This window comes from Lagenorhynchus albirostris, chromosome 10 (genome assembly GCF_949774975.1).
Source record: "Lagenorhynchus albirostris chromosome 10, mLagAlb1.1, whole genome shotgun sequence".
In the NCBI taxonomy this organism is placed as follows: Eukaryota; Metazoa; Chordata; class Mammalia; order Artiodactyla; family Delphinidae; genus Lagenorhynchus; species Lagenorhynchus albirostris.
In genome coordinates, this window is record NC_083104.1 from 6,949,285 (window position 1) to 6,975,672 (window position 26,388).

The 26,388-nt window shown below is 56.4% G+C and overlaps 2 protein-coding genes across 12 annotated transcripts in view; both read left to right on the top strand.

Moving 5' to 3' along the window:
• Positions 1 to 20,729, top strand: part of ATP2B2 (ATPase plasma membrane Ca2+ transporting 2) — a 129,149-nt gene extending 108,420 nt beyond the window's left edge. For 5 of the 10 annotated variants that reach the window (XM_060161187.1, XM_060161189.1, XM_060161190.1 and 2 more), the window contains 7 exons: positions 1,549 to 1,655; positions 2,121 to 2,312; positions 4,541 to 4,754; positions 6,374 to 6,585; positions 6,736 to 6,843; positions 8,604 to 8,786; positions 17,628 to 20,729. In XM_060161187.1, coding sequence (XP_060017170.1) covers positions 1,549 to 1,655; positions 2,121 to 2,312; positions 4,541 to 4,754; positions 6,374 to 6,585; positions 6,736 to 6,843; positions 8,604 to 8,786; positions 17,628 to 17,939 — 1,328 coding nt within the window. In that variant the 3' untranslated portion in view covers positions 17,940 to 20,729. Of the gene's footprint in view, positions 1 to 1,548; positions 1,656 to 2,120; positions 2,313 to 4,540; positions 4,755 to 6,373; positions 6,586 to 6,735; positions 6,844 to 8,603; positions 8,787 to 10,631; positions 10,804 to 14,735; positions 14,794 to 17,627 lie in introns of all 10 variants that reach the window. The other 5 variants (XM_060161191.1, XM_060161194.1, XM_060161195.1 and 2 more) reach the window with 3 other exon arrangements.
• Positions 20,730 to 24,955: 4,226 nt separating this feature from the next.
• The window catches only part of SEC13 (SEC13 homolog, nuclear pore and COPII coat complex component), a 54,480-nt gene continuing 53,047 nt past the window's right edge, over positions 24,956 to 26,388 (top strand). Inside the window, exon 1 of one of the 2 annotated variants that reach the window (XM_060161197.1) lies at positions 24,956 to 25,071. In XM_060161197.1, coding sequence (XP_060017180.1) covers positions 25,069 to 25,071 — 3 coding nt within the window. In that variant the 5' untranslated portion in view covers positions 24,956 to 25,068. The remainder of the gene's footprint in view (positions 25,072 to 26,388) is intronic. The other variant, XM_060161198.1, reaches the window with a different exon arrangement.

The window sequence follows — 26,388 nt, forward strand, 5'->3', positions numbered from 1 at the left end:
TTGGGGGAGCGGCCAGGAGGACTTCCGGTGCACACGTCCTGAAGCCAGACCTTGAAGAGGGTGGAGCTTTGACCCTTCCAGGGAGCTGTGGGGAGACAGGGTCTGGGGATACAGTGCCCCAGGTCAGGGAACTCATTCCCTCCTTCCAGAGGCTGCTGCGGTTTGCCAATTGCAGGACACACGTGTGGGAGCAAAAGTGACCTGATTAGGGTGGGCGGGGGTCCTCAGGGTGTCACAAAGGCTTCCCAGGGAAAGCAGTATCCGGGCTGAGACCGGGTGACTGGGTGACGGGACGGCTGGCCCAGGGAACAGCCTGTGCAAAGACGGGCAGGTGGCCAGCTGCATGGGACGGAGAGCCATTCCCGTGGCAGAAGCACAGGCTGGGGGTGGCTGGGGGAGGGAAGAGATCAGAGAATGGGCGGGGTGTGACCACGGAGGACCAAGCGGGTGGAGCCGAGAACTCGGCGTCATCCTGAGGCTGAGGGCAGTGAGAGTATGACTCTCAGCTGGTGCTGGGAGCTGGGTTCAGACTCAGGTGTCAGAGAGAAAGGCCCTGGGGCTGCTATGAAGATTGGAGGGGAGGGCTTCCCTGGTGGCGCAGTGGCTGAGAGTCCGCCTGCCGATGCAGGGGACACGGGTTCATGCCCTGGTCCAGGAAGATCCCACATGCCACGGAGCGGCTGGGCCCCGTGAGCCATGGCCGCTGAGCCTGCGCGTCCGGAGCCTGTGCTCCGCAACGGGAGAGGCCACAGCAGTGAGAGGCCTGCATACCGCAAAAAAAAAAAAAAAAAAAAGATTGGAGGGGAGCCTGGTGTTAGGGAGAGGGGGAGTGGAGGCGCTGCATGTGGGGTGGCAGAGAGGAGGATAAGGATCCCAGTGGGGCTTCGGGGCTGTAGGACCCGCAGACGCAGTGATGCATCTGATGTGCGGAATGGGACAGGGATGTATCAAGGTTGACACCCGAGTTTCTGTCCTGCCATGGATGTCTCTGCTTGGGGCCCCGCAAACTCCACACACACCCAGTGACGACTTCTGTCACGCATCCTTTTCTACTGGTCCCAGAGCAGTGACAGGGGCCGTGTGTCATCTTTCGCTCTGTTATTTGCTGAAGATTTTACTGAGGATGAACGTCTGGAGAGCAGGCATTGGCAAACGGCAGAGCCCAGGCCTCCTCGGGTGCGACTGACACCGCCCGCCCCACCCCCAGGCAGAAGGTGCTGAGGGAGCAGATAGTAGGCCCCCCGGCCAAACCCTGGTGCCCCAGGAGGGCAGAGGGGCGCCTGGGGTATAGGCAGAGGGGAGGTGCGTCCGGCCAGGGTGGCTGCCACTGTGGCCACGGGCTGCAGAAAGCAAAGAGGATGCTGGAGAGGCGACAGGCCCGGACCACAGAGGGCCGCAGCCGGCCCCAGACTCAGGGGCGCCAGGTCCCCTGCAGGTGCTGGGAAGAAGCTCGACGGGAGGGGGTGGCAGGGCAGGGGCCAGAGAGGAGGCTGTCCCCGCCCCGCTGGGAGTCCCAGGGCCCTCAGTACATGCTCACCCCACCCACAGGCATCATCGACAGCACACACACGGAGCAGCGGCAGGTGGTGGCCGTGACGGGGGACGGCACCAATGATGGGCCCGCGCTCAAGAAGGCCGATGTGGGCTTCGCCATGGTAGGAGCTCGCGGGGGCCCGGGGCAGCATCCGGCAGGAGCCCGCAGGCAGGGGGTTAGGGGAGCGTGGACCACACAGCCTCCTGCAGGGAGTGCAGCACCCCCAGTGCACACTCCACCCACCCTCCGTCCACCTGATGCTCCCAGCACTCTTGAGGCTCGGCCTGGCCTCCGGGTCTCCCTGGAAGGGTAGAGGGGGCTTCCTGTAGCGATGGGTCTGGGGGAGGGAGGGGGAGGGAGGGGAGGGCCTCCCTTCCTGAAGGCAGACCGTTGGCCTCAGGGCTGGGTCTGTGAGGAGCAGGGCTGTGGTGTGTATGCGTGTGCACGCACGTGCATGCCTCGTGTGGCCTGGCGGTGTGGGGGTGGGTGTGTGTGTGCGGGGGCTGGTGTAGGGGTGAGGACAGTGTCGCTAGCGCTGCTCGCCTCTCCGGTCGCCCCACCCAGGCTCCTGTCCCCATCCCCACAGGGCATCGCAGGCACGGATGTGGCCAAGGAGGCCTCGGACATCATCCTAACGGACGACAACTTCAGCAGCATCGTCAAGGCAGTGATGTGGGGCCGCAATGTCTACGACAGCATCTCCAAATTCCTGCAGTTCCAGCTGACGGTCAACGTGGTGGCCGTGATCGTGGCCTTCACGGGCGCCTGCATCACGCAGGTGGGTCCACCAGGGGCAGGCAGGATGGTGCAGGCCGAAGCCTGGGGAGGGCGGACACCCACACGGGGTGTCCCAGATCGTCACACCTGCACGCTGAGGGCCAGGAGCTGCATCACAGACCCACCCACGTAGGCGCCAGCCCCTCAGGGTGCAGGAAATGAGGCTCAGAGAGGTGGCAGGATTTGCCCAAGGTCACCCAGCAAGTGGAGATGCCAGGCCCACCTCCACATCTGCCTGACCCAGGCACAGGCCTGGCCGTTGCTCCAAGAGGCAGGAGAGGTGACCCTCAAGGGAAGGCAGGACCCCTGGCCGCATAAAGGGCCAGAGAGAGGCCGGGGCAGGACAGGCAGCCAGCTGGGGCCGCGGAGCTGGCAGGGCCCTGGGAGCCTCAGCTCCGGCGTGGAGTGCGTTGGGAAAGGCCTCTGTGCCGGGGTTCCTGGGCCTCGTGGAGCCGACAGGCAGGCCCCAGCACCTGCAGCTCACTGCTTCCTCAGCCGCCTCACGAGGCGGGAACTGTGGTGATCCCCATTTCACAGAGGCAGAAACCGAGCCTCAGAGGATGGGCCTGCCAGGCACCTGCCATTGCTCGCGCAGCCTCCTGCCTCACCCCAACAGGGCCTGACCAGGAGACGGCAGGTGTTCCGAGGCCTGGCCCCTCCCAGAACCAGGTGGGCAGGCAAGGTCCTGCCCATAAGAGCACAACAGAGGCCCAGAGGCCAGCACTGCCCTGAAGAGCTGTGTGGCCCTGGGAATGCTGTCCCCTCTGTTGTGCTCTGAGCCCTTGAGGGTGCACGTGGCAGCACCCAACATCCCAGCCCTGAGTGACAGCCCTGGGCGGTGCCTAGGGCGGGGTGGAGGTGGGGGTCCCTTCTGCTCCTAAGGGCCTTGTCTCCTGCTCTGTGGACAAGAGGCTCCCTCTAGTGGTGGCTTGAGGGACACTCCAATGGTACAGCTGCTCACACCAGGCTTCTTGGAGACCAGCTAGTGCCAGATGAGGAAACTGAGGTGCCAAGGGTTGTCTCCTGCTCTGTGGACAAGAGGCTCCCTCTAGTGGTGGCTTGAGAAACACTCCCATGGTACAGCTGCTCACACCAGGCTTCTTGGAGACCCGCTAGTGCCAGATGAGGAAACTGAGGTGCCAAGGGGGCCATCAGTTTGCCTGAGGTCTTGGATTGAGTTGGTGGCAGGGTTGTGAAGGCCTTGGTGGGGAGATGGGGGCCCTGACCCCACAGTGCATAGAGGAGGCTGATGGGCAGGAGGAAGCTGAGGGGAGTGGGGAGTGTGACTGAGCCCGGGCAGAGGTGGGAGAGGTGGCCTGGACGAGGGGCGGTGATAAATATCTAGGAGGTGAGTGAGTGTGTAAGGCGTAGGCGGAGGGGCCTCAGGAGCCAGCTCAGTCCAGGCTGCTGGGTGTATAGGATCTGCGGGCTTCCTGGAGGAGGTGCTCGGGCAGTGTAGACCACATGGTACGACTGTGCGCAGACAGTATGAATATGCGATCCCTGTCTCAGCCAGAGAGAAGTGTGGGGATCCACACCAGAATGTGCACGGTGGGAACCTGTAAATGGTGAATGTTGATGAGTTTTAGCTTCTTCTGTTCCTTACTTGCCCAAATTTTCTACCAGGAAAATACATTATTTTTGGCGTCACAGACACACATAATAATTGCTTAAAGTAAACATAAGAGGTAAAGAGAAATTGGGTGGTAGTAAAAAAGGGACAGGGTCCCAGGCATTGTTTGTGGGATAGGAGAGGCCCGAGCCATTGGTGGTCGAGGGGAAAGAGGCAGCAGGAAGCAGAGGAGGTGGGGTCTGGGCGGGAGGTGGTTGTGGGAGGGTCGTGGCCTTAGCCTGGAAGAGAGGCTCGTCCAGACGGGGGCTGGAGAGGCGGAGGAGGGAAGATGGCGGGGATGTGGCTGTATTTACGGGGGCTGGGCTGTGGAACTGGTGGCCATCGGGCCTGGGGCTCAATTTTCTCCTTGTGGGAGAAGACAGGTCTGAAGTGGGCGGGTCTGGGCTGTTCCCCAGGGAAGGCCTAGCAAACCTGCTCCACGTCTGCTCTGGAACCCAGGGGGTGGGCCAGCCGAGGAAGACCCACGGGGAGAGCCGGCCTCAAGGCTCCGGTGGGAAGCTGCTGACACCGCAGGAAGGAGCCCCACCCCGGGCACTTCGGGCCAGCAGGCGGGCCGGCCGCCCCGTGACAGCCCCCTCTCCACTCGCTATCCCCAGGACTCCCCTCTGAAGGCCGTGCAGATGCTCTGGGTGAACCTCATCATGGACACGTTCGCCTCGCTGGCGCTGGCCACCGAGCCACCCACGGAGACCCTGCTTCTGAGGAAGCCATACGGCCGCAACAAGCCCCTCATCTCGCGGACCATGATGAAGAACATCCTGGGCCACGCCGTCTACCAGCTAACCCTCATCTTCACCCTGCTCTTTGTTGGTGAGTCCCCCTCCCTGCCCACCGGGGACACCATGGCCCAGACCCCGTGCTCTGGACTCACAGCTGCCTGCCTGTCTGCTGGTGAGGTGATGGAGGCCTAGGGAGGTGAAGTTAGTTGCTCAGGGTCACACAGCAAATCTTGGGTAGAGACTGGCCCTGCCCCAGGTCTGGCTGACTCCAAAGCCGGGGATTTTTCCACTGATGACAGCTCCAGACACTGTGTACACAGTGCAAGGTGGTGCCTCACGCCAGCCCCGCAGAAGCCTGAAGCTCTAGGGGGAGTGGCCAGCTCCTTCTCTCATTGCTCCCACACTCGGAAGGATCCTCACCACGCCATCCTCAGAAAAGAGCCGCATGCCTGCCTACCCGCCAGCTGTTTCCACAACATGTTTATTTAGGACCCTCTACCACCAACCCCCATGACAATGAGGGCACCGAGCACAGAGAGGGGAGGTGACTTGCCCGAGGTCACACAGCCAGTCTGAGGTGGCACCCTAGCTGGTTCTAAGACTGGCCTGGCTTCCAGGGTGCTTCAGAGATGATCCGGGCGAAGCCCACCCCTGGCACCTGGACAGGCCCAGAGGCGGGCAGGAGCTGGCCCACAGCCACATGGCAAGTTGGGGCCACCTTGGAGTCCCCAGAGCCTCTCTGAGCTGGGTTTTCAATGCCAACGAGCCCTTGCCCTCAAGTCCAGAGTACAGATGGCGATGGGGCACGATCCCATTCCTCAGAGTGCAGTTCCCTTCCATTGTGCTGGCAGGACGGTTGCAAAGATGATCATGAAAAGCCTTGGAGGATGTTCGGGGAATGCAGAATTAGTAGAGACGCGGAGAAAGCTGTCAGGCTGGGGAGAGAGGGGGGCGAGGTGGGCTCCTGCTCTACTCGCTGGCTTCCCCACTTGAGCGCCTGCTCTGGGCAGTCCTGGACTCAGCTAGATCCTCACACTCAGAAAACCCCACAAGCCCTCCCAGCACCAGCTCATGCAGCTTTGCAAAAGGACGCAGGACGGCATCAGGCATGCCATGGGTGGGTGTCCACGCAGCAGCCCGGGGCTGTGTCCCCCACACACTGCCACGTGGCAGCTCCTGTGACAGAGAGTTAGGCCACCTGGGTGAGTCCAGAGCCAGCCTGGCCTGGAAGCTCCAGCCTCCATGCAGGAACTGGTCTCTCCTGTAACAGCCCCTTGCGCTTCCAGAGGTCTCAGCAAGGACGTGCTCAGTTACAAGCAGCAAGACTTTCGGGGGGACCCAAAGCCATGGTCTCCCGCCAGGTATTCCAAGATCACTCTACATCCTCCCAGTCCGGATGAGTTTGCCAACCAGGGGTTGCTTTTTATAAGCCCTGTCGCCTTGTAGCACAGCTGGCCTCCCACCTTTATCAGATTTCTGCAGAAAAAGTGGAAGAAAGTCCACCCAAGGCCTTTCTCCCCTAGAGGAGAAAGGGTTTTGTTACCCCTTCACTTACACCCCACAGCTCAGGCCCACCTGCCCCCCAGTGTCCAGAGAGCACCTCCCGCATCTGGGTGACCCACCCGGCTGCTCAGAAGAGGCCCCCACGCAGGGCCAGGCGTCCCCCCGGCTCCGTCCCTCAGCCCGGCTCCCGCCCTCTCGGCTTGGCAGGCGAGAAGATGTTCCAGATCGACAGCGGGAGGAACGCGCCCCTGCACTCGCCGCCCTCCGAGCACTACACCATCATCTTCAACACCTTCGTCATGATGCAGCTCTTCAATGAGATCAACGCCCGCAAGATCCACGGCGAGCGCAACGTCTTCGACGGCATCTTCCGGAACCCCATCTTCTGCACCATCGTGCTGGGCACCTTCGCCATCCAGGTACCGGGCCCCCACCCTGACCTGGCCGGGGTGGGCAGAGGGCAGCGGGCCGCCGGGGCCCCTCGGCAGTGCCCTGAGAGCCCGGACCTCGAGCTGGCCCCTGACGGCCTGTCCCTCTGTCTCTCTCTCTCTGCTCCCTGTGGCCTCCAGATAGTGATTGTGCAGTTTGGCGGGAAGCCGTTCAGCTGCTCTCCGCTGCAGCTGGACCAGTGGTTGTGGTGCATATTCATCGGGTTAGGAGAGCTTGTCTGGGGCCAGGTGAGTGCTGGGGGAGCTGCAGGAGGGGCCTCTCGGCAGGGGAAGGGAAAGAACACTGGACGGGGAATCCAGGAGCCCCAGGAGTGGGTCATGGCTCCTCCACGGATCAGCTGTCTGGCTCCAGGCAAGGGCCTCCCCGTCTCTGGAGACCGGAGCCGTGGGGTTGGCCCAGGGCTCGAATGCTGGTCACTTGGGTATCGCCACCGTGATTTTTCTTCTGTCTCTACACCCCGCTCATCCTGTTATTTACTTGGTACTTTCTTTTAGTCACATCTGTTTTTCGAACTGAAATTTATTTCAAAAGGTAATTTATATTACAGATATGATTGGAAAGTCAGTATCACTTGTCATAAACAGAAGCTAACCAAAAAACTGTAACAAGCGCGATGTTTTTAAACTCTAACTAGAGGCCATGGCCAGCCCAGGCTCAGAGCTCGAAGCCGGCTTGTGGTAAAGAGCCTTAGTAGGTGCTGTGACACCAAGCAGAGGCTCCTTGAGAGAGCTCGGAGGGAACGTAAGAGGCGCAAACCCTGCTGCATCACAGTGCTGTGTCTGCAGCCATCTGTGGCCCTCCCCAGCTTCGGGGAGCCCTGGGCTGGATCCTCTCTAGGGGCCCTTCTAGCCATGACCCCAGAACGTTCTCCCACCAGGCATATGCACACACACACGCACACGCACCATCATGGAACTCACAGCTTGCAGCTCAAAGACGCCTGACCAGGACATGGTACCCGGAGCTGGATCCAGGCAGTGGGTGCCCCAACAGGCCTAAGACGTTGGTCTTGCCTTCAAGCTGCTCCCAGGCTAGAGTGGGAAATTCCAGTGAGAGAAATTAGCTAGAAGGTAAAGAATAAAATTTAGTTTCCCTCAGAACAATCTTCTTTAAACTTTGGAGCTTCTCTGGAGAGTTGATAAACTAGGTTTGACTTAACAACGCCATTCCCTGGGCACCCTCAGGGCCTGGGCACCCTCAGGGCCTGGGCATCTTCGTCCCACTGGACAATCCCTCAGGGAGCCCTCGGCGTCTGGATGAGCAGGTTCCTGACACCTAAGGAAGATGCCAGCGGGCAAGGCCCACCTTAAACCCCCGGGGAACCCCTGAGAGTGCGCAGGGCAGCCCCTGTCAGTCCCTAGAGGAGATGTCAGGGGCCTCTGACCTCTGCCACCTCAGCTGCCCCACAGGGCCTGCCGCTCAGGCCTCAGCCCCACGGACAAGCCCTTTGGAGGAAGAGTAACAACAAAGGCATATCCCCCTCCCATCTTGCCTTCCCTTTCCGGGAGGGCAGCCATTCCAAGAGTCCCAGGATTGACTGCCCCCAAGGCACGCAAGCTCTGAGCTCCTGTTGCCCAGGGTTGGGCACCCCAGGACCCGGTGACCTCAGGAAGAATAAGCCAGAGACCTGAGGGCCAGTGACTTAGACACAGCACCTCCAACTCTGAGAACCGGTCCCAGCTTTCCAGATGGGAAGGCCGGAGCTCACAGAGGTTAAATGACTTGCCCAAAGTCACAGGACTTGTAAGGTCTGGGGTATCCAAAGTCCCACGTGTCCAACTCCCCAGATTTCCCACGATTTCCACCTGCCTCTGGATGAGTGAGTGAATTAAGAAGCAAATTAAAAAGAAACCTAAAGTTGACTTGAGGAGGAGGTGCGACGAGTTAAGGAGTGAGTCGAACGTAACTAGGTCAGTGGGTAAGAAGAGCAAGAGGGAGGAAGGGAGGCCGAGCCCTCCGCTGACAGCCCTCTGCTGGCCCCTCGCAGGTCATCGCCACCATCCCGACCAGCCGGCTCAAGTTCCTCAAGGAGGCGGGCAGGCTCACGCAGAAGGAGGAGATCCCGGAGGAGGAGCTGAACGAGGACGTGGAGGAGATAGACCACGCCGAGCGAGAGCTGCGGCGGGGCCAGATCTTGTGGTTCCGAGGCCTGAACCGGATCCAGACCCAGGTACAGGTGGCTCCTGGGGCCGGGCCCGTGCCCGGCGGGGTGGGTGGCGATGGGGATGCGGGGATGAGGGTGGGTCCAGACCCGCTCTCACCATCTCACCAGCCTCCTGTGCACCCATGTTCCCCACACACACACTCTGCGTTGCCGCTGAAGAGCGGCCTCCTCGGGAAGGTCCTACCTCCCTGTCCACCTGGCTGGGGTCGGACTGGGGTCACACCCACTGTGGGCTCTGGGGCGGGGGGCAGGGGGTGCCCCTAAGGTGGAGGAGGGGTGACCCTGAGGGCCGAGGTGAGTGAGGGGCTCCTGTCAGGGTTGCTGGGGGGCCGCCAGGAGGGTCAGGTGAAGCTGGAGACTGATCCACGTGAGGCCAGGATGGCAGCTTCAGGCCGGGGTGGGCCCCAGATTCTCCCGGCCACGTGGTCAGGCCTGCATCTGCACGTACATCTTCCTCCACGGGGGGCTTCAGACACTCTCCTAGCCCCCACTGGGGCATTGAGTCAGTTCTGGGGACCAAAGGTTGGTTTTCCACACACACACCACATGCACACACACGCACCCCAAGGACACACATGTAGAGCACGCGTGCGGGATGTGTGTCCGGCCAGAAGCAGGTCTCTGCCTCAGAACGGGACTGCGTGGCCACCACCTGACACACGCCACGAACATGCAGCCCCCGTGTTCCCACACGGCCCCTCTCCCTGAGTCAGGGCTGCAGTTCTCGGGGTGCTTTCACAGCCCTGTAGGATGAGGAACAGAGGGACCAGGAAACCGAGAGAGGCTCAGTCTCCTGCCCAGCCGGCCTGGAACAGCCGTGCTGGGACGTTCATGGTCACCCTGCCCCCGTCACGCTCTGGGAAGTGCGTCAGGGCCCCCCAGCTCGGGTCTGCGGTCCTGCAGTCCTACGTGGCCTACCGCTGCATTTCCACCTAGCACAAAAACAGGTCACCTGGGCTGCCTCACACCCTACAGGGACTGTCCCAAACATCATCTCATTGGCCTTCCCAGCCCCCTGAGAGGTCGGTATGCCCCGCACCTAGTTTTAGGGGTAACCGAGGTTCAGGAGACAGCCCTTTCTGGGCACTGGGTCGGGGGAGCAGGTTGCACACCCAGAGCCTCCTGACAGACAGCAGTCTGTGCTCCGGGACTAGACCTCCGGGTAGCCCCCATCCCGCACTTCCCAGGCGGGCCCGGCAGCTCTCAGCACACACACAGCCCTGGTGCTGTCACCAGCCTGGCCACAAAGCCTTTGAGGAGGACACCGGGACTGTAGTTTCTTGAGTGAGCACGAGTCCTATCTAGCCTGACTCTCACGGAGCACTAAGTGGGCCAGTGCTTTGCCCCTCGCAGCTAACCCTGCCAGGTAGGTGGCATTGCCCCTTCTGAAGGACAAGAAGCTGCCGCTGGGCAGTGACTTGCCCAAGGCCGTCTAGCTCGTAAGTGATAGAGCTGGGGTCTGGGCCAGGGTCTGTCCACCCCAGAGCTCCCAGCACACCACTCTGGCTCCACGCCTGGTCCCGAGGGCTGAGCACCCCCTCTGCCTCCAAACACCATGTTTAACGCCCCACCCGCGGGCCCCCGCCCAGCCCATTGGCCCCTGAGTCACTAGAGCAGGACCCAGGCCGGGCCCCTGTGGCTCCCCCCTCAACCGGGCCCTGGGGACCCCAGGCGCCCGAGCTGAGCAGACGTCTCTCAGAGCCTTGGCGCGTGCCTGGTATTGTCGTTTTGGTTTAAGTGGCGTGCTGTCTTGCCGTGGCTGCGGCTGTCCTCGTGGCCTGGCGCCTGTCAGTCGTGTAGCTGTCGTGTCCATTCTTTTCGCAACTTGTCTCGTTCTCTCCTCCGTTGCAGATTGAAGTAGTCAATACTTTCAAGAGCGGGGCCTCCTTTCAGGGAGCCCTGCGGAGACAATCCTCCGTCACCAGCCAGAGCCAGGACGTAGCCAATCTCTCTAGCCCTAGTCGCGTGTCGTTGTCCAATGCTCTTTCCTCTCCGACCAGCCTTCCTCCTGCTGCAGCCGGGCGTGAGTGTGAATCCTTACCGCCTCGGGTGCCACCGCCGCCAGCACCGGGCGGCCAGGAGGGCAGGGGCCGGGGCGCCAGGGACTCGGGGGGCAGGAGGTCGTGATTAGGCCCAGGGGGCTGAGGGGCCCCGGCCATTGAGGAGGGTCCCAGGCGCTCAGCAGACCACAGCCAGGCACGGGGTGGCAGTCCCTTAGGGGGTCAGGGTCGGCTGGGGTCAGGGTCAGGGGTTATGACCAGGCAGTCATGGGGTCCTGAGGGTCACAAGTAGTCAAAAAGTCTGGGTCAGTCAAAGGATCACCGTTGGTCAGGGAGGTTTCAGTGATCGAATGTCACAGTCCCCCACAGGGTCACGGTGGCCAGAGGGGAGCAGTCAGCTGGGGGGCGTGGAGCACACCAGTCAGTGTAGGGTCATACCCGGTCAGGAAAAGCCTGGCTTGTGAGGGCCAGGGTCAGAGCTGGCCAGGAGATCGCAGTCCTGCAGTCGAAGTCAGGCCAAGGGTTACTGTGGGTCAAGGGAGGAAAGGCTCTCAGGGGTCACAGTCAGCCACAGTGAGGTCCAACCCAGAGGGGTCACTATAGATCAGAGGTCACAGTTGGTCAGGGGACCTAGGTCCCCAAGGAGATCACAGCCTGGAGGCCCGCTACCAGTAGTTCAGCCCCTTCTGCCCTCTCTCCTTGTACACCTGCGAGCACCAGCTACCTTACACACACTTCTCCCTGCAGCGGGGCTTGGAGCACAGCGAAGGCCTGAGCCCTTCCTGGAAGGGACAAGGCTCCTGACCCATTCCACTTGACCTCAGGTAGAGCACAGTGGGGGGTCTCATCTTGGCTGGCTGACAGCAGGCCCAAGGGACCCAGTCTAACCTGTGGCTTCCTCCTTCCTCATTGGAGGGACACCTGGGACTCCGACCCCCTCCATCACCTCCCTCCCTCGAGCTCATCTCCTCACACCAGGGCGTCTGACACAAGTTTCTCAACTCTGGCCTTGTCTAGATCTTTATGAACCCCCCATGGCTCCAGCCCCCAGAGGGCACGAGGAGTTTCTATTTGCCACCTGCCTCCCTTCCCTGTCTCTAGTCAGCCCCTCCTAAACCACAAGGGAGCTGCAGTCTGGTCCTCTCACGTTGCTGTTCACTCAGCCAGCCCTTGGGCTTCTCTGATGAGACTCCAGGCCTCGTCTCTTGATACTTTATAAGGTGCCACTACCCCCCACCCTCCCAAGCACAGAACATCCAAAACACACACCTCTGCCACCGGGCAGGAGAGGACCATGTGCTGGGTGAGAATGATGCCATCTGAGCCCTTGGACAAGAGGCGCGAGCCGCACGGTGCTGTCGGTGGCGTGTGCTCACGTCCCACGGCCTTTCCGTGGGTGCAGTCCCGCCAAGTACACAAAATGACAGGGAGGATGCAGAAACGGGGGAAAGCCCCTGTGCTCGTTCATCAGCACGAAAACACAGCGATGGGGAGGCCAGACGAGCCCAGGTGAAGTGAGGCCACGTTTGAGCAGACGGTGTCTGAGTCGCGTTCCCATGAGGCACTGTCGCCGGCAAGTCACTGCCAGGCTTTCTCAGAGCAGGAGACACTTCGCTCCCACCCTTTCCCGCTCCATACAGAGCGCCCCCGCCTCGGTGGGAGGCCCGCGCCCAGCTGCCCTACTCCTGCGCCAGCTGAGCTCCAGCCTTGGTCAGCGCTGCCTCCTGTGGTGAGGTGCAGGGACCAAAAGTGCTCGGGGCTGGAGAGCCACCTGGGGGAAGGATCTCTTCCTCTCGGGGTTCCCACTGCCCTCCCATTGCCTCCTGCATGCCTCCGGCCGGTCTGACTGCCGGAAGGTGGCCTCCGGGTCCAGGCCCAGGTCTTCGTCCTCCCCGGTTCGGCCTCTTTCTGGAAGCGTGGTGCCTCACCCTGGCCAACACGGGGCTCACGACACTCCTGGGTACCTGCAGCCTCTCCCTGGGTTAGGCCCCGCATCTTAGCTCTTCCAGTCTCGAAGAAAGAGCGCAGTCATCTTGAACCTTTTCTTCTGCCCTTTAGAAAACCATTCAATAAGGCCAGTCCTGTGACAATTGGTTCTCAACACTTTTCCTTCAGAGAAATGCCCATTTCTGCCTGCCCTTTGCTTCCTATCTCTAAGCCAATCTCCTTCTAGCCCAGATTAATCCCTTTATCCCATGGTGACCCAACTATGGAACAGCCTTTGAGAAGGATGCTATAGGCCTTGCCCATGACCCGTCATTTTCTCAGAGGACCCAAAGGGGCTGATCAAGCATGACTCCCTCACCCAAGTGCCGTCTTGCCTCTCCCTCAGGCATCACGCCGCCTTAGTAATCTTGCATTCCTACCTGCAATTGTAGAATCCAGCCTGTAATTCTGGGTCCCTTCTGGGACCCTTTCTTGGGCATGGGGTCTCAAAAAACGCCTGACCATCCCCTTGCTCAAGGGTACTGGTTCCAAAATTGATCACAACCTCTGTGGTTTCAACAGACACATTTTGGTCAACACAGTCACGATGTGAAATATCCCCTAGTTCCTCCTTTGCTTGAATAGTTTCTATAGCAATGTCACCTCCTCTGGTCTCCAAGGACTCTGAGAGCCCTCTAGATACCAGGCAGGGTCCCTACAGAAGCCAAAAGGCTTTCTTCCCACAGGGTGTGAAGCAGGGGGCCAGGAAGTAAGAGAAGGGCTCCCCCCACCCCCTGCCTCCTCCGAGCAGGATCTTCTTCCCAGGATTCTCCAGTAGAGTAGGGTGCCTGTTGAGTTGAAAACACCTGGGCTCTCTGTGCCCTGGAAGGAGTCAAACCACCGTCCTTTGGGCTATCAGAAGTGACCACCAAGTCCTGGGGCAGGGTGGCGTGTGCCTGGCTGACTTCTGACTCATGACCTGGGGTGAGGAACCCCCCAGCACATCACACATCCCTCCCTCAGCACCACTGTGAGGCGGAGGGCCCCAGGCAGACACATACCATGCGGTGACAGGACAGTCTGTCTGGTCAGACTGGCATTGGAATGATCGGGAGGAAACTCTGGTCCACTGCCTTGCTTTCCCCTTCTCACTTACTCAAAAGCGAGTTTCTTTTTTTCTCCCAGAAACTTAATGGCACACCCCTAATGCCTTATACTCTAGCCTCACCCAAAATTTTCCAAAGCAGTTCAGCACATCCTTCACTCAGGCTCAGAGAAGTGAACTGACTTGGCCAAGATCACACAGTATGTAAGTGACGAGAGCTCTGACTCCAAAGTCCCTCATTTTTCTCACCACCCACACCACTTCCCAGATAAGCCCACAGACCTAGAGCCCACAGAGGTTGAATTTCCACTGTGGAACCAGTACCCACGCCCACAGCCTCATCCAGTGAGAAGGAGGAGCCAATCCTCTGGGGTCTAGAAGGCCAGGGAAGCTCTTTCTCTGCTTGAGTTTCCACCAGCCTGGCAGGGACTGAGAAGAGAGGCATTTTCCCATCGGTGATCAGGACAGAATTAGCATTTAGCTCTTAGATCCACGGCCAAGCTGCAGAGCCCCTCTCTCTTATTGCCACAAATCCCTAACCCATCTCAAGCTACCTTTGTATTTAGCAAGTTCATAGCATGCTCCACGTTCATGAGTGAAGGTCCTGTTCCTTCAAACCAACCAGGCCCAGAGCATCAGACTCCTAACCCCAGACCAGCCACTTTCTGGACGCCGTACCCTGCTAGATAGGGCATCCCCCATCCCACTCCCCCTTCAGATTCCCGGTTCTGAGGACTGCTAGGGCAAGGAGTTTGCATCTCTTAGGGGGAGAAGTGAAGAAGGGAAGGAAAGGAAGCTGGACCTCTCATTAGCATTCTGGTAACTAACTTAGTGCAACCTTGGGTTGGCGAGAAAATGGCTTGCTTCTGGGGGGGAGCCCAGACCTCTCCGCTGTCTGAATATTCCATGTGTTTGTTTCCCTAGAGGGCTAGAGAACCCTGGACACAGAGTTCAGCAAGAGAGAGTGAAATTAAAAGAGGTTGTGAGTCTTTAACCTTGAACCTGAAATGAATGTGAATCAATCCCAGACTCTTGGCTTCCTTGAAGCCGGGTAAACATTCGAGTATGTCGAACCCACCCCAGACCGGGGCCCATGCATTTGCTCAGAGCCATCGACAACGGGCATGGGGCTCCCCACCCGCTTTGTGCTGATGGAACCAAAACGTCTGAAAGCCCACAGACCGAGGCCCTTCCTCTCTTCCCCCTCACCCCACGCCCCAGTGCAGCTCATGCCAGCAAGGCCCATCACCAGGGCAGCCAGGGAGGGGAGATGGGAGAGCTTTTTTTTCTTCCCATACTTTTTTCCATTTCAGCCGCGAGAGATCCGAAGTGGAGACTTGAGACGGCCGTGGCGGGGTGTCCCGAAAAGTCTTGTCCCCACAGTCTTGTCCAGAGCAGTTCATTCTTTCTGTTGTCTCCATTCCAGGGGGAGGGTGAGGGGCCTACATCTCATTGTGTGTCATCCCCTCCGCGTTGTCAGTCACACGACAGGGTCCTGCCACCATCCCTCCTCCTCCACCAGGCGCTCCCGGCTGGCATCTTATTGCAGTTCAGCCAGGCTCTGGGCTGAGCAGCTACAATGATCATTATTATTCCCATTTTACAGTTAAGAAAACTGAGGCCTGCAACATCTTTTTTGTTGTTGTTTTCACTTAGTCAAGGGAGTAGTGGCCCAGTTATCAGGATATCAGAATACTGAATAATCTCTACAGAGCCACAAATAGGGAATCCAGGGAGAAAGAGACCTCAGAGCAGCCAGATGGCCATCACGGACGACCAGCACTAATGCATGGCGTCTGGCTGGCTCTCTCTTGGCACCCGATGCCTCTTACTGAAAGCAGGATTCCACCAGGCAGGTTTCCCTGGAGTCCCCCGCTCATAGCACATAAGAGGGAGAGGGGACAGAGATGCTTTTGAGAAGACAAGGGAAAGCCAGAACTAGTAAGTGATGGCTGACAGCAAAGGAGAAAAACTTTAAAAAAAAAAAAAATCAAAACTGTGGGGTCTTACACAAGACCAAGAAGGCTTATTGACAAACTTAAATTCTTCTCTGTGTTCTCTAAACTAAAAGGCAGAGGAGCTTAGGATGTGCTTTAGAAAGACTGCTCTCTGAAACAGTCAAGCAAACCCTGAGCTGTGACACTTAAAACCGTCAGCCACAGTCACGGTGAAAATTCACTCCCACGGACAGGGCTTTCCCCCCTGAGCCCCACCAACGAGCTACCTCTGGGTTTAGCTCCGCAAATCCTGGGACCACGAGGGCCTCCCCACAACTGCCCTGTCCGGTCCTCTGTCCCCCTACAGGCCTGTGATGTGGGGGGAGGGAAGGCCAAGACGGACGGCCTCAGCACCCCGGCCGCCTCAGCTGAGGCTCTGCTCCTTGGAAGCATGGATACTGCCTTGCTTTCCCCACCACTGGCTCCGCTCTGAGTTGGGGCTGGGAAGAGAGGAGGAGGCGCCTTTGTCCCGAGTCCCATCAGCCCCTTGACATGGCAGGCTTGGCTCCCCCTCCCAGGAGTCCAGAGAAGGGATGCCTCTCTTCAAAGTGAGGGTCCGGTTCCTGTGCACCCTGTGAGGCGGGACAGGGGACGGCCAGGCCGGTGGTGTGGCTCGCCCGCAGTCAAGGCACCCGAAGTGGCAGAGCCCGGACGCAGACTCGGGTCTTCCCGACTCTGGATCCAGTGCTCTGCCCACTGGCCTGGACGACTCAGCGTCCAGCCTCCTTCCATTCTTCAGGGAACCCAGCTTCCAACTGAGACACAGAAAATGAAAGAACTTGCCGTTTTGTGGCTCAGTTCCACAGCCTCTTAGAATCCTACCCAGGGCCTGGATTTGGCCCTCTGATTTTGGCCTCGTTTTTTGGTATTGTGTTTTCAAAGCACAAATAAAGAAAGGAGGAAAAATCCCCAGGAAATAAGGGACCCCAAAGCCAACTCCAATGAGTGGCCAGGGCTTTGAGTCTATACTCGAGTGTTTACCTCCCAAATGCATGAAGGGAAGAAACGTTGGGTACAAACGACCTCCATTCACATTGTCCAGGCTTCCAAGTGTAGCCGTGTGTCGTCTGTGTGTGCCGTGTGGCTCCCGCCCCCCACCCCGCCCCGTAGCATGCTCGTGCCCCTGAACGTCATCAGCCGCTGCCTCCGTCGTGCTTTCTGGCTGCCTCTGCTCTGCACCCCAGAAAGCCCCGAGTTGGCTTCGGTTTGCTGTGCTGCTTCGGTTTGATGTTGCCCTTCTCTGTTTGGCCCTCGTGTGTCCCTTCTCATCCCGGCTCATCCAACTGTCTCTCCTTTCTGTTCCTTTTCTGTTTGTGACACGTTATCTGTTCCATGTCGTGTGGTTTCTTAACCGCGTGTGGTTTTTCTAAGATTAATTTTTTACAAATAAATAGCCTCTCCTCCTTCCTCCTTTATTCCCACCTGGTCTCGCACCCCTTCTGCATGGTCGAACCTCTGCTTTAAAGTTAACAAGGCTCAGTCTCTCACTAGGTCTGGGTGCCCGCTGGAGTGGACTAAGCTTCCTCTAACCACAGTTTCCCATCATCGTTATGATGGGCCTTCCTTCCTCCTGTCCTAATACTGTAGTCTTTACCCAAACCCAAGCAATCTTAAAAACCTCACGGATGAACACAACCTAAATCCCCGCTTCCGTTCTTCCCTCTCCTCTCCGTGCTCATGACACCCAGCGACTGTGGATTCCAGCCACCTGCTGTGCCCGAACCCCCTCTCCCCCACCCGCCCCTCCTCCGAGCCCCCCAGAGCTTGGCCGCCGGCCCCCCTGGGGGCAGCGCTCCTCACCCCCGTGCTTCCCTTGCAGATCCGCGTCGTGAAGGCGTTCCGTAGCTCTCTCTATGAAGGTCTAGAAAAGCCTGAGTCTCGAACCTCCATCCATAATTTCATGGCTCATCCTGAATTCCGGGTCGAAGATTCACAGCCCCACATTCCCCTCATCGACGACACCGACCTGGAAGAAGATGCCGCGCTCAAGCAGAACTCGAGCCCGCCGTCCTCGCTCAACAAGAACAACAGCGCCATCGACAGCGGGATCAACCTGACGACCGACACAAGCAAATCAGCTACCTCTTCAAGTCCAGGGAGCCCCATCCACAGCCTGGAGACGTCGCTTTAGCTGAGGACCCCGCCACCACCCACCTCCCGGGCACCCACCCGTCCAGGCACCCGACTCACCCAAGCAGCAGCGAGCCACAGCAGGAAACCAAATACTGGCGAGAAAACCGTTTCCACCCAACAGACCCTTTTTCTGGCTGCGATGCTGTTTGAACTCTTTTTCACTTCGAGGCGAGGGCGGGATCTCCTCCGGGGGCTTAAGGGAGTGAGCGGTTTTTCCCAGAACTAGCCCTTCCTGGCTCCCACCCGACATGGACCAGCCATGCACCCGCCCGGCGCCATGTCCCCTGCATGAATGTACTGTACACTTCCGGTCCTCCCCTTGTTTGGTTTTTGGGGGGTTGGGGAGGGGGTTTTTTTGTTTGTTTGTTTGTTTTCTTAGGCGGGAACTGCAGACAGACTCTTTTCTGAGACTATTTATCCAATCCACTGGTCTGTGAGTTTTTGAAATGCTTGCGCAGCATGGTCTCAGTTGTATAGGTTAATTTAACAACTTTTTGAAATTGCAGAGCTTAACTCGCCTAGTAAATTTGCACCAATGGAACCGAAGAACTTCAGACACTCACAAGGTTATATCCATTTCTTTGTATCTATATCAACGTATACTTCCCCAAGACTGTATACGTCCATATAGATAGGTAGATATATATGTGTCTATATGTATATATATATATATATATATATATACACACATGGATATATAAAGTTTCTTTGCCGGCATGTTGCCTTGTTTCTGCTTAAATTGCTCTATTTTAACTTATTTATGTCCTAAAAGAAGAATGTAATTTGTTTACAAACCTGTAGATAACGTCTTCGGCTATTTGTACGGTTTAAGAACACTGGTGGCTGAGATGCTATAAAGACAGCTCAGCCTGATAGACACCTCCCTGGATTGCATCCTTGATGTTTTACGATAGCCATGCTCCGATTTTTGCCTGCTACTTCCGTTCAATTATGTGACTACCGAGGGAGGCTCAGGCAGAAGCCAAATGTTAGCGAGTATCCATCCCGAGGGGTCCCACAGCGTGCTCCGTAGACAAAGGGGGAGGAGGAGAGAAGTCTTCCTGCGCTCAAAGCACTGATGGCCAGCCCGGCCCCAGGGTGACGGGGTTGGCAAAGCACTGGGTGAAGACTTTTCTCTCAATGAAACTCACTTGAGTTTACTAAGAGCATTTCAAATAGAGATTCTCTCTGGCGCTGTCTGTACAGAGACTGAGGTAGTTTTGCAATATTATAAACGCTATTGTGTTGATTTTTTTTTCAGTTAGTAATTTCGAGGCTTGTTTCCTTACGAACTGCAGCAGATGAGCTGTTGGCCTATTGGATGAGGATCATTATGGTTTGCTGCTCTTATTTTTATTTTTGAAGAAGAACAGCCTTTTTCTCTGCACTATTTAGATCCGAACGAACCTTATGACGTGTATATTGAGATGTATTCAGTGTGATTTTTTTAAACCAAATTGTCTTCCTGTAGTCGCAATATATACTGTAGCCTTTGAACAGCAAGTCTTGCTTTCCCAGACAGAAAGCCATTCTGAAACCCTACAGTATCACAGGTGAGAAAAGGTGGTTATTTTTTCCCTGAGACAATAACAGCACTAGTAATCCCACTTAATAAGAGCTTATTTAATTGTATGTCAGCCTCTTAACTGCTAAGCACTTTGTGGGTATCAGCTTTTTTCATAAAAGAACTTTTGTATTTAATACAAAGTTTGCTTTGAGACTTTTCAGCATACGATCTTTTTCCATAAACTTGTACAGTGCAAAAGACATTTTGAATACCATGATCGATGATGTCCCATGCTTCAAGGAAAACCAAACGCTTCTGCCTCGCTTGCAAAATGCATTCTTCACACTGACCCTTCCCACAGTTGCTCTGTGTCTACCCGGGCCCTTCCCTTCTCCAGGCCCAGAGAATTCTTCCACAAACAAGATGAGAGCCACTCGGGAAAAGAGCCATAGTCAGCTGGGAGGGCCTGCATCTGGATGGCTGTGGAGAAACCCGAGGGTTTAGGACCCCAAGTCAGCCCATCCCACCTGGCAACACCTTCCTGGAAGGAGGACCTTCTTTGCGCAAGAGCATCTCCTGAATGTCGTGAAGAAATATCTCTGAATGTACCCAGCAGAGGAAACTGCATCCCCCGAGGGGTGACCACCCTCAGATATGCTTATGGGATTCCAAGACCAATACCGCCCACTGTTCTCCTCAGAGAAAGGAAAGACCCGCTCCTGTAAAACCTGGGGCAGCTTTGGAACATGGTGTTTTTTGTAGTTTCCTTTTTCAAGGTTCTCCATCTCCCGCTTTGTTCCAACCTTGTGTCCGTGACCTCATTCCATGACACCAGGAAAGCCCCGCTTGCACACCACGCTCCCTGCTCATTCGGAGCCAGGACGCAAGGGAAGCAGGAGGGGGTCTCCCCTAGTGGGACCCAGCCCAGGGGAGAGGGAGCCATGGAAGCTACCGAGAATGCCCCACGTCAGTGTTGGTCTTTTCTTGTCAGGAATGATGGTTGCTCACACACACACACACACACACACACACACACCCTCGCCCTCACACTTGCACACACACATCCACACACACAGGAAATGATTGGTTTGTCAGAACTCCCTGTAGTACATAGAGCTTGCACTCGGCGTCCTATATCTAGCAGCATGGGGTACGTTTGGCAGTTCACCCCATTAGGGGGTAAATAATTTATGACCATTCATCTGTTTTTATGAATTTTTTTATCTAGACAATAACTGTAAATAAAGAACTCACCATCTCTGTTCATTTAATACTATGCAATGGTGATGCTTTCAATTGCTGACTCTTCTTACTCCGCAATATGGTTCTGAAATGTCTGTGGTCTTAAAAAAAAAAAAAAGGCAAAAACCAACATAAAACAGAACATAGTAAATATGTACTCTGTAATGTATACTTTTTGCTGGTTTTGGACTGCACCATCCCCTCAGCTTCTTGTCTGCCCTCTGGACAGGGGCTCCAGGAGAAGGTAGCATATTCAGTTCCAAGGTCTAAGCTCACCAATCTGTCTCCGCCTAACAGATGACGGAAGACCAGGGGACCCGTTCAATGAGTCACCCACCTTTGGAGGTGGACAGGGAGGAAACTGAAGAGTTTCCTTCCCTAACTCAGCAGCAGCCTGGGTTGCTCCCACCAGCCCCCCACCGTAGCCCCTTGCCCCCTTGTCCCAACCAGAGCAGAGAGTGGACAAGAAGGAGGGCCCCCTGCTTCTGAGACCAGACCAATGATAGTGACTGCACTGGGACAAGGACCCTGGACCTGTCTCAGCCCGGACATCCCAGTTATTGAACAGCCGCTCTTCCCCAACTGTGCTGAAATTCCCCCTTTACCACATCCTGACAGCTCAGAGAGACTTGGGTCTATTTCTGGAATATCTCCTCTGTTCCCTTATCTGCGTGTCTCATCTGGCACCAACCACACAGTTTTAATTATTGTCACTTTATATAATGTTTCATTATGTGGTGGGATAAATACCCTTCGCTTTTTTCTTTTCTTTTTTTTTTTTTTTTACAAAATTTCCTGGTTATTCTCTCACATCGATTCTTCCAAGTAAACTTAAAATTTTGCCGAGTCCTGCATCCTCCTGCCCTCCTCTCACTCCAAATATTGGGCCCTTTCGTTGTAGGCGCAAACATCTTCCCACCATTGTAAGCACTGTCCACCCCAGCTCACTAAAGAGACAGCCCTCTAAGGAGAAATAAAAAGGACATCCTGAATCTTGAGGGAAGCCAGATAGTCCTCCCATCATCTCACCTGTCCCCTAAGCCAGGGTGTCGTTAGGAGAGGCCACCAAGCCCCCACCCGATCTCAGTGTGGGACCCAAAGTCACCCACCTTGGCTTTGCTGAGGTGGACCCGCCATCTGCCCTGGTCCAGGCAAGAAAGAGGGGTCTCTCCCAGACCTGGAGCTACCAGAACGTGTAGCCCAGTTACCAATTCTCCTCATGGAGAAATGTTTATTCCTATATCCCTTTCCTGAACTATTTTGGTGGGGAGAGGGTCACTTCTTGCTCATTTTTCACAGTTTTCAGCAGTTGTGATACGTCCTTTGGGATGCAGCAATCTCTTGCCTGGACCTTCTCACCACCCTGATGACTCCCCCTAGTGGTTCTGGCTCTACTTACAGCAGGCTGTCAAACGCACGCTGTGACGTGCCTCCCACACAAAACTCTCTCCGTAGGGTCGGAGATCCCACCATTAGAAGATGGCGGGTGGGGTGGAGATGGGTTGCGTTTCTCTGAAGGCGTCTGGGTCCTCCAGAGCCGAGGCTGAAATCAAACAACAGCAGAAAATCCCCAGGTCTTTCCCAAGTTCCAAAGCAAGCTCTCCTGATTTTGATGTAAAGATCCTGTTCATCCAAGTGGGGGGAGGGGGATCCCAGGCCCTGGGCATCAGCCATCACCCCCTCCACCGAAAACAAGATATTTAAGGCTGCTTTGGGACTGCCCTTCTCGGCTCCCTAAGTCTGTTCTGTAACGCCTGTGGTGCTCTCCTCACCTTTCCTCTCGGGGCGGGGAGGGGTTAGTCGCCACACTTTGCTAACTCTCACGTGCACATATTTTATACAAGAGTAGCGAGGAAATGGTGCCGCCTCCAGCTTCCACGAGCTACCCGGGCTCTGGGGGGCTCTGGGGAAATCGGGGCTGGGACGTGACTGTGCTCTTATTGTACACTCTTGATTTCTCTGTATCTCTGGCTTGTGCTCTTTGTAATTAATGGGATTTGTCTGCCTTTTCAACACTATACTGAGCAATAACAATAAATGCACACGTGGAAATGCAGACACAGTACACATCACAAGGCCTTTTTCCGTGGGACAGCTGGGTCCCCGCCCTCCGTGGATTTGAACTCAGAGGGAAGCCAAGGGCCTGGGAGGGAAAGGCACTTTGCCCAAGGGTGCATGGCTCAGAGGTGGTCTCTCTCCTTCCGCCGAGTCACACCTTTTGAACGGTCACCATTTGAGGGAGGCAAGTTCAGCTTGCCGTGAGTCATTAACCCTCCACGAGGAACAGCTGACAATCCCAGAGGGCAAGACTCTGGGGGAAGAGGCCTCAGGAGGATGAAGAAGAGGTGGAGCTTCAGGGTCTGGGAGGTCAGGGCACAGATTAGGGAAAGCTTTTTTAGCTTTGGGGTCTGGGATTCACCGGAGGGAGCTGATGGGAGATGTGGACAAAGGATGTAGGTGGTGTCCCCCGCTGGGGACAGGGGGATGCAGAAGGGACCCTGGCACACTAAGAGTCTGAACTTTGCACACCTCTGGTGGACATCAACAAAGAACGAGAATGTGCCCAGACCAAGAGACAGTGCCAACGTTGGTTCAAAGGTTGATGGTTGCACATGCGCGTGCACGTGCACACACACACACACACACACACACACACACACGAAAATTCAGCTCTTCTCAGGGAAAACTGATCCCCAGATCAAGCGCTGTAGGCCCAGCCGCTTCCAAACCCAAACCCAGTTTCACATCCAAAGGTCCATTTACTCCCAAGATCAACCTTCCAGAGGAGGTATTATTACAATTCCCACTTAACAGAAGAGGAGACGGCAGCTCAGAGAAGAGAAGGGTGTGCCCACCTAGTATGTAGGGGATACAGGATTGATACCTTGCAGTCTTGATGCCAGAATCAGCACTTAACACTTTTCAGCTCCACCAGCAAATACTTTAATGAATAGGATAACAGTTGCACTGTTTGTCCCAAATCCTCAATCTCTCCAACTTCAATGCCTACACCAGGGAATTCCTTAAATAACAACTATGCCCCAGGCATTGTGTTTGTATTTTATCTAACGTGTCATTGTCCCCACTTTCTACTGGAGGAAAGTGAGGTCAGAAAGAAGTGATATGATTTTATCACCCAGAGAATCAGTAGTACATCTACAGATCTGAGATCAGGGGATGTCCCTTGAAGAACAGGAGACCCAAGGGCCCCTCCCACTTTGTTCCCTGCAGTATTTCCACCATAAGCACCACCCCTCACACCCCTGCAATCTTTTTCCATTAGAGGGAAATTATGGGTCTTGAAAGCTGGGGTGGGGGTGGAGGGTGAGTTGCTACCCGGAGGCCCAGCCCTGAGTTCTGTAAGACCCCATTCCCCGACACCCTCTCCAAAGCTCCTCGATGGTCTGGGTGTATCACACCCTCTGAGCCTTAACATCGTCCCTCCAGCAGTGACCATCTCCTGCTAGGACTCTTCCCTCCAGTTTCAGGAGGGGAAACAGGGATTTTGACTCACCCAAGGGAAGCCTAGACTCCATCCTGGGTCACTCAACTCCTTAAAGCCATGAGAGATCAAGGGCTGCCAGACCATGTGTGGCTGAGGGGAGGCCCCAGGCTCTGTCCAGCTGTACAGCATTCTCACTGTGCCGATGGGAAGCCAGGGACCTAGGGGTTGGGGAAACTGGCGATTGGGTCCTGGGCTCTACCTGCAGGAGTCTGGCTGAGATCCTTCCTTGCCTGGGGAATCTACCTGGTGGGCCAGACTCACAGGATCCCAGAGCTATGAGGAAGGGGCAGGTCCTCTGGCCTGGAGAGGGCAGGGCGAGAGGCTCAGCCTCTGGCTAGGGGGTTATTCCCTGGGCCTCTTTGCCCCTGGTCCCAGCCTTGGGTCCTGAGGAGAGACTGACGAGGAAGCACTAAGACCAGTCTGGCCACTACTCCCAAAATTAGTCATCCTAAATTGTTCACCATAAGGCCAGTCGCACCCAGAACCACAGAGAGGTGGGTGGAGGTGTAGTTACGTATGAGTCCCTTTTTTCATGTATGGATCTCAGGAAAAGGGAAGGGTTGGTCACGAGAGAAGACAGGTTAGAGCTTCAGATTTCAAGTCCCGGGCCTGGCTCGCCTGGAAAACGAGAGTCCCACCCCTTTGGTCTCGAGCGTCACGCACGGAGAAGGGGAGGGGCCGTGGGAAGGCTTGGCACCGCCCCAGAAAGGACGGAACCTTCGTGCGAGCGGAGCGCGCTGCTGCCCGGAAGCTCCTGCGCCCGGGCCAGACCGGCTGCGAGCCCGGCACCGGAAGTGAGCTGTTCTGAGGCGCCTCCGGGACCTGCCACGTCCGAGGCCTGGCGCTGCCGCTGCCGCCGTTGCCGCCGCAACCATGGTGAGTGCTGGGGCCGGGGTCGCGGAGCGGAGTTCTGGCCGTAGTCGCGGCCCTCCCGGGTTCTTCGCCTCGCTAAGGTTCTAGCCCCGAGTTGGGGCCGTTCAGCTGTCCCGCACCGCTTCGGGTCTGGGGGTCTCTCGCCCTGCCCGTCCGGACCTTTCGGAGGGGGAGGCCAAGCGGAGGCCGCGGAACCTCCCAGAACTCTGCGGGCCGCGTCTCCTGCTTCTTCTTTTCCTTCTCTTTCCCCAACAATTGAAAACAAAACCCCAAACACCGTTGGAGCTACTGTGGCCTGAGCCCTTAGTAGGTTCCAAGCATTTGTTCCTAATCTCAGCCTACTAACAGCCCCATGACGTCGGGGCTGTTATTAATCGACCTTTGACAAATGAGGAAGCTGGAGGTTCAGAGAGGTGAAGCCTCTTGCACAGGGAACAAGTGGCAGAGCTGAGATTCAAACCCTCACAACCATTCCCTTCTCCCACCTCCCGCCTCTCCCAGCAGAGATGTTTGTGGAACGGGTGCTTAGCCCAGGGCCCCGAGGTATGACGGGCACTTCAGGAAACTGATGTAAGGATGAGCTGAATGTTCGTGTGATGCAGGGGCTCGGGTTTTTAAACCTCTGGTATCCACAGTATACATTCACTCCACACTTACTCATCCAGTGAATGACCGCCAGTGGGAACTAATGGATAGAAGCATCTAGCCTGAGCCCGGCACAGAGGGGGGGTTCAGTAAGCCGGTGCTCTCGGGAAAATGGCTGTGCCTGGGTTTTTGAGGAAACGTGGGTGAACCCAGAAGTCTGGACTTTGGGTTTGGTTCTTGCTTTGCAGGGCACTGGGTTTTAAATTTCTCGGGGTTTTTTTGGTCTCTGATTCTTCAGCTGCTAAGTAGAGTTGGGGTCTCTTACACCCTGACACTCCGCTCTTTTTAAATGAGTTTTTAACTCATTAAGTAATTCTGAAGAGCTTAATTGTTTTGAGGGCTGTCTTTTACTACTTAAGGAAGACCATACATCTTGAGGTGCTTAGGAGGAGGGACTTTTTTTTTTTAAGGAGCTTTTAAAAAAAAAAGCACTTGTTCATCAATCCTGGTTGGTGCGTGAGAGTGGTTCAAAATAAATGCTGGTTATCTCCAAGGTCCTCTGGCGAACTAGTATGAAACTATCAGTAAGCTTTCTTCCTGCCTCTGCTTAGCCCTCAGCCATTGATTTAGGGAATTGGATGTAACAACTAGATGGGCAGCCTAGTCAAGTGGAAGGCTTTGTGGGCTGGGAGTTAGCAGGTGAGGCTCTTCTCCCAGCTCCACCTTTAACTAGCT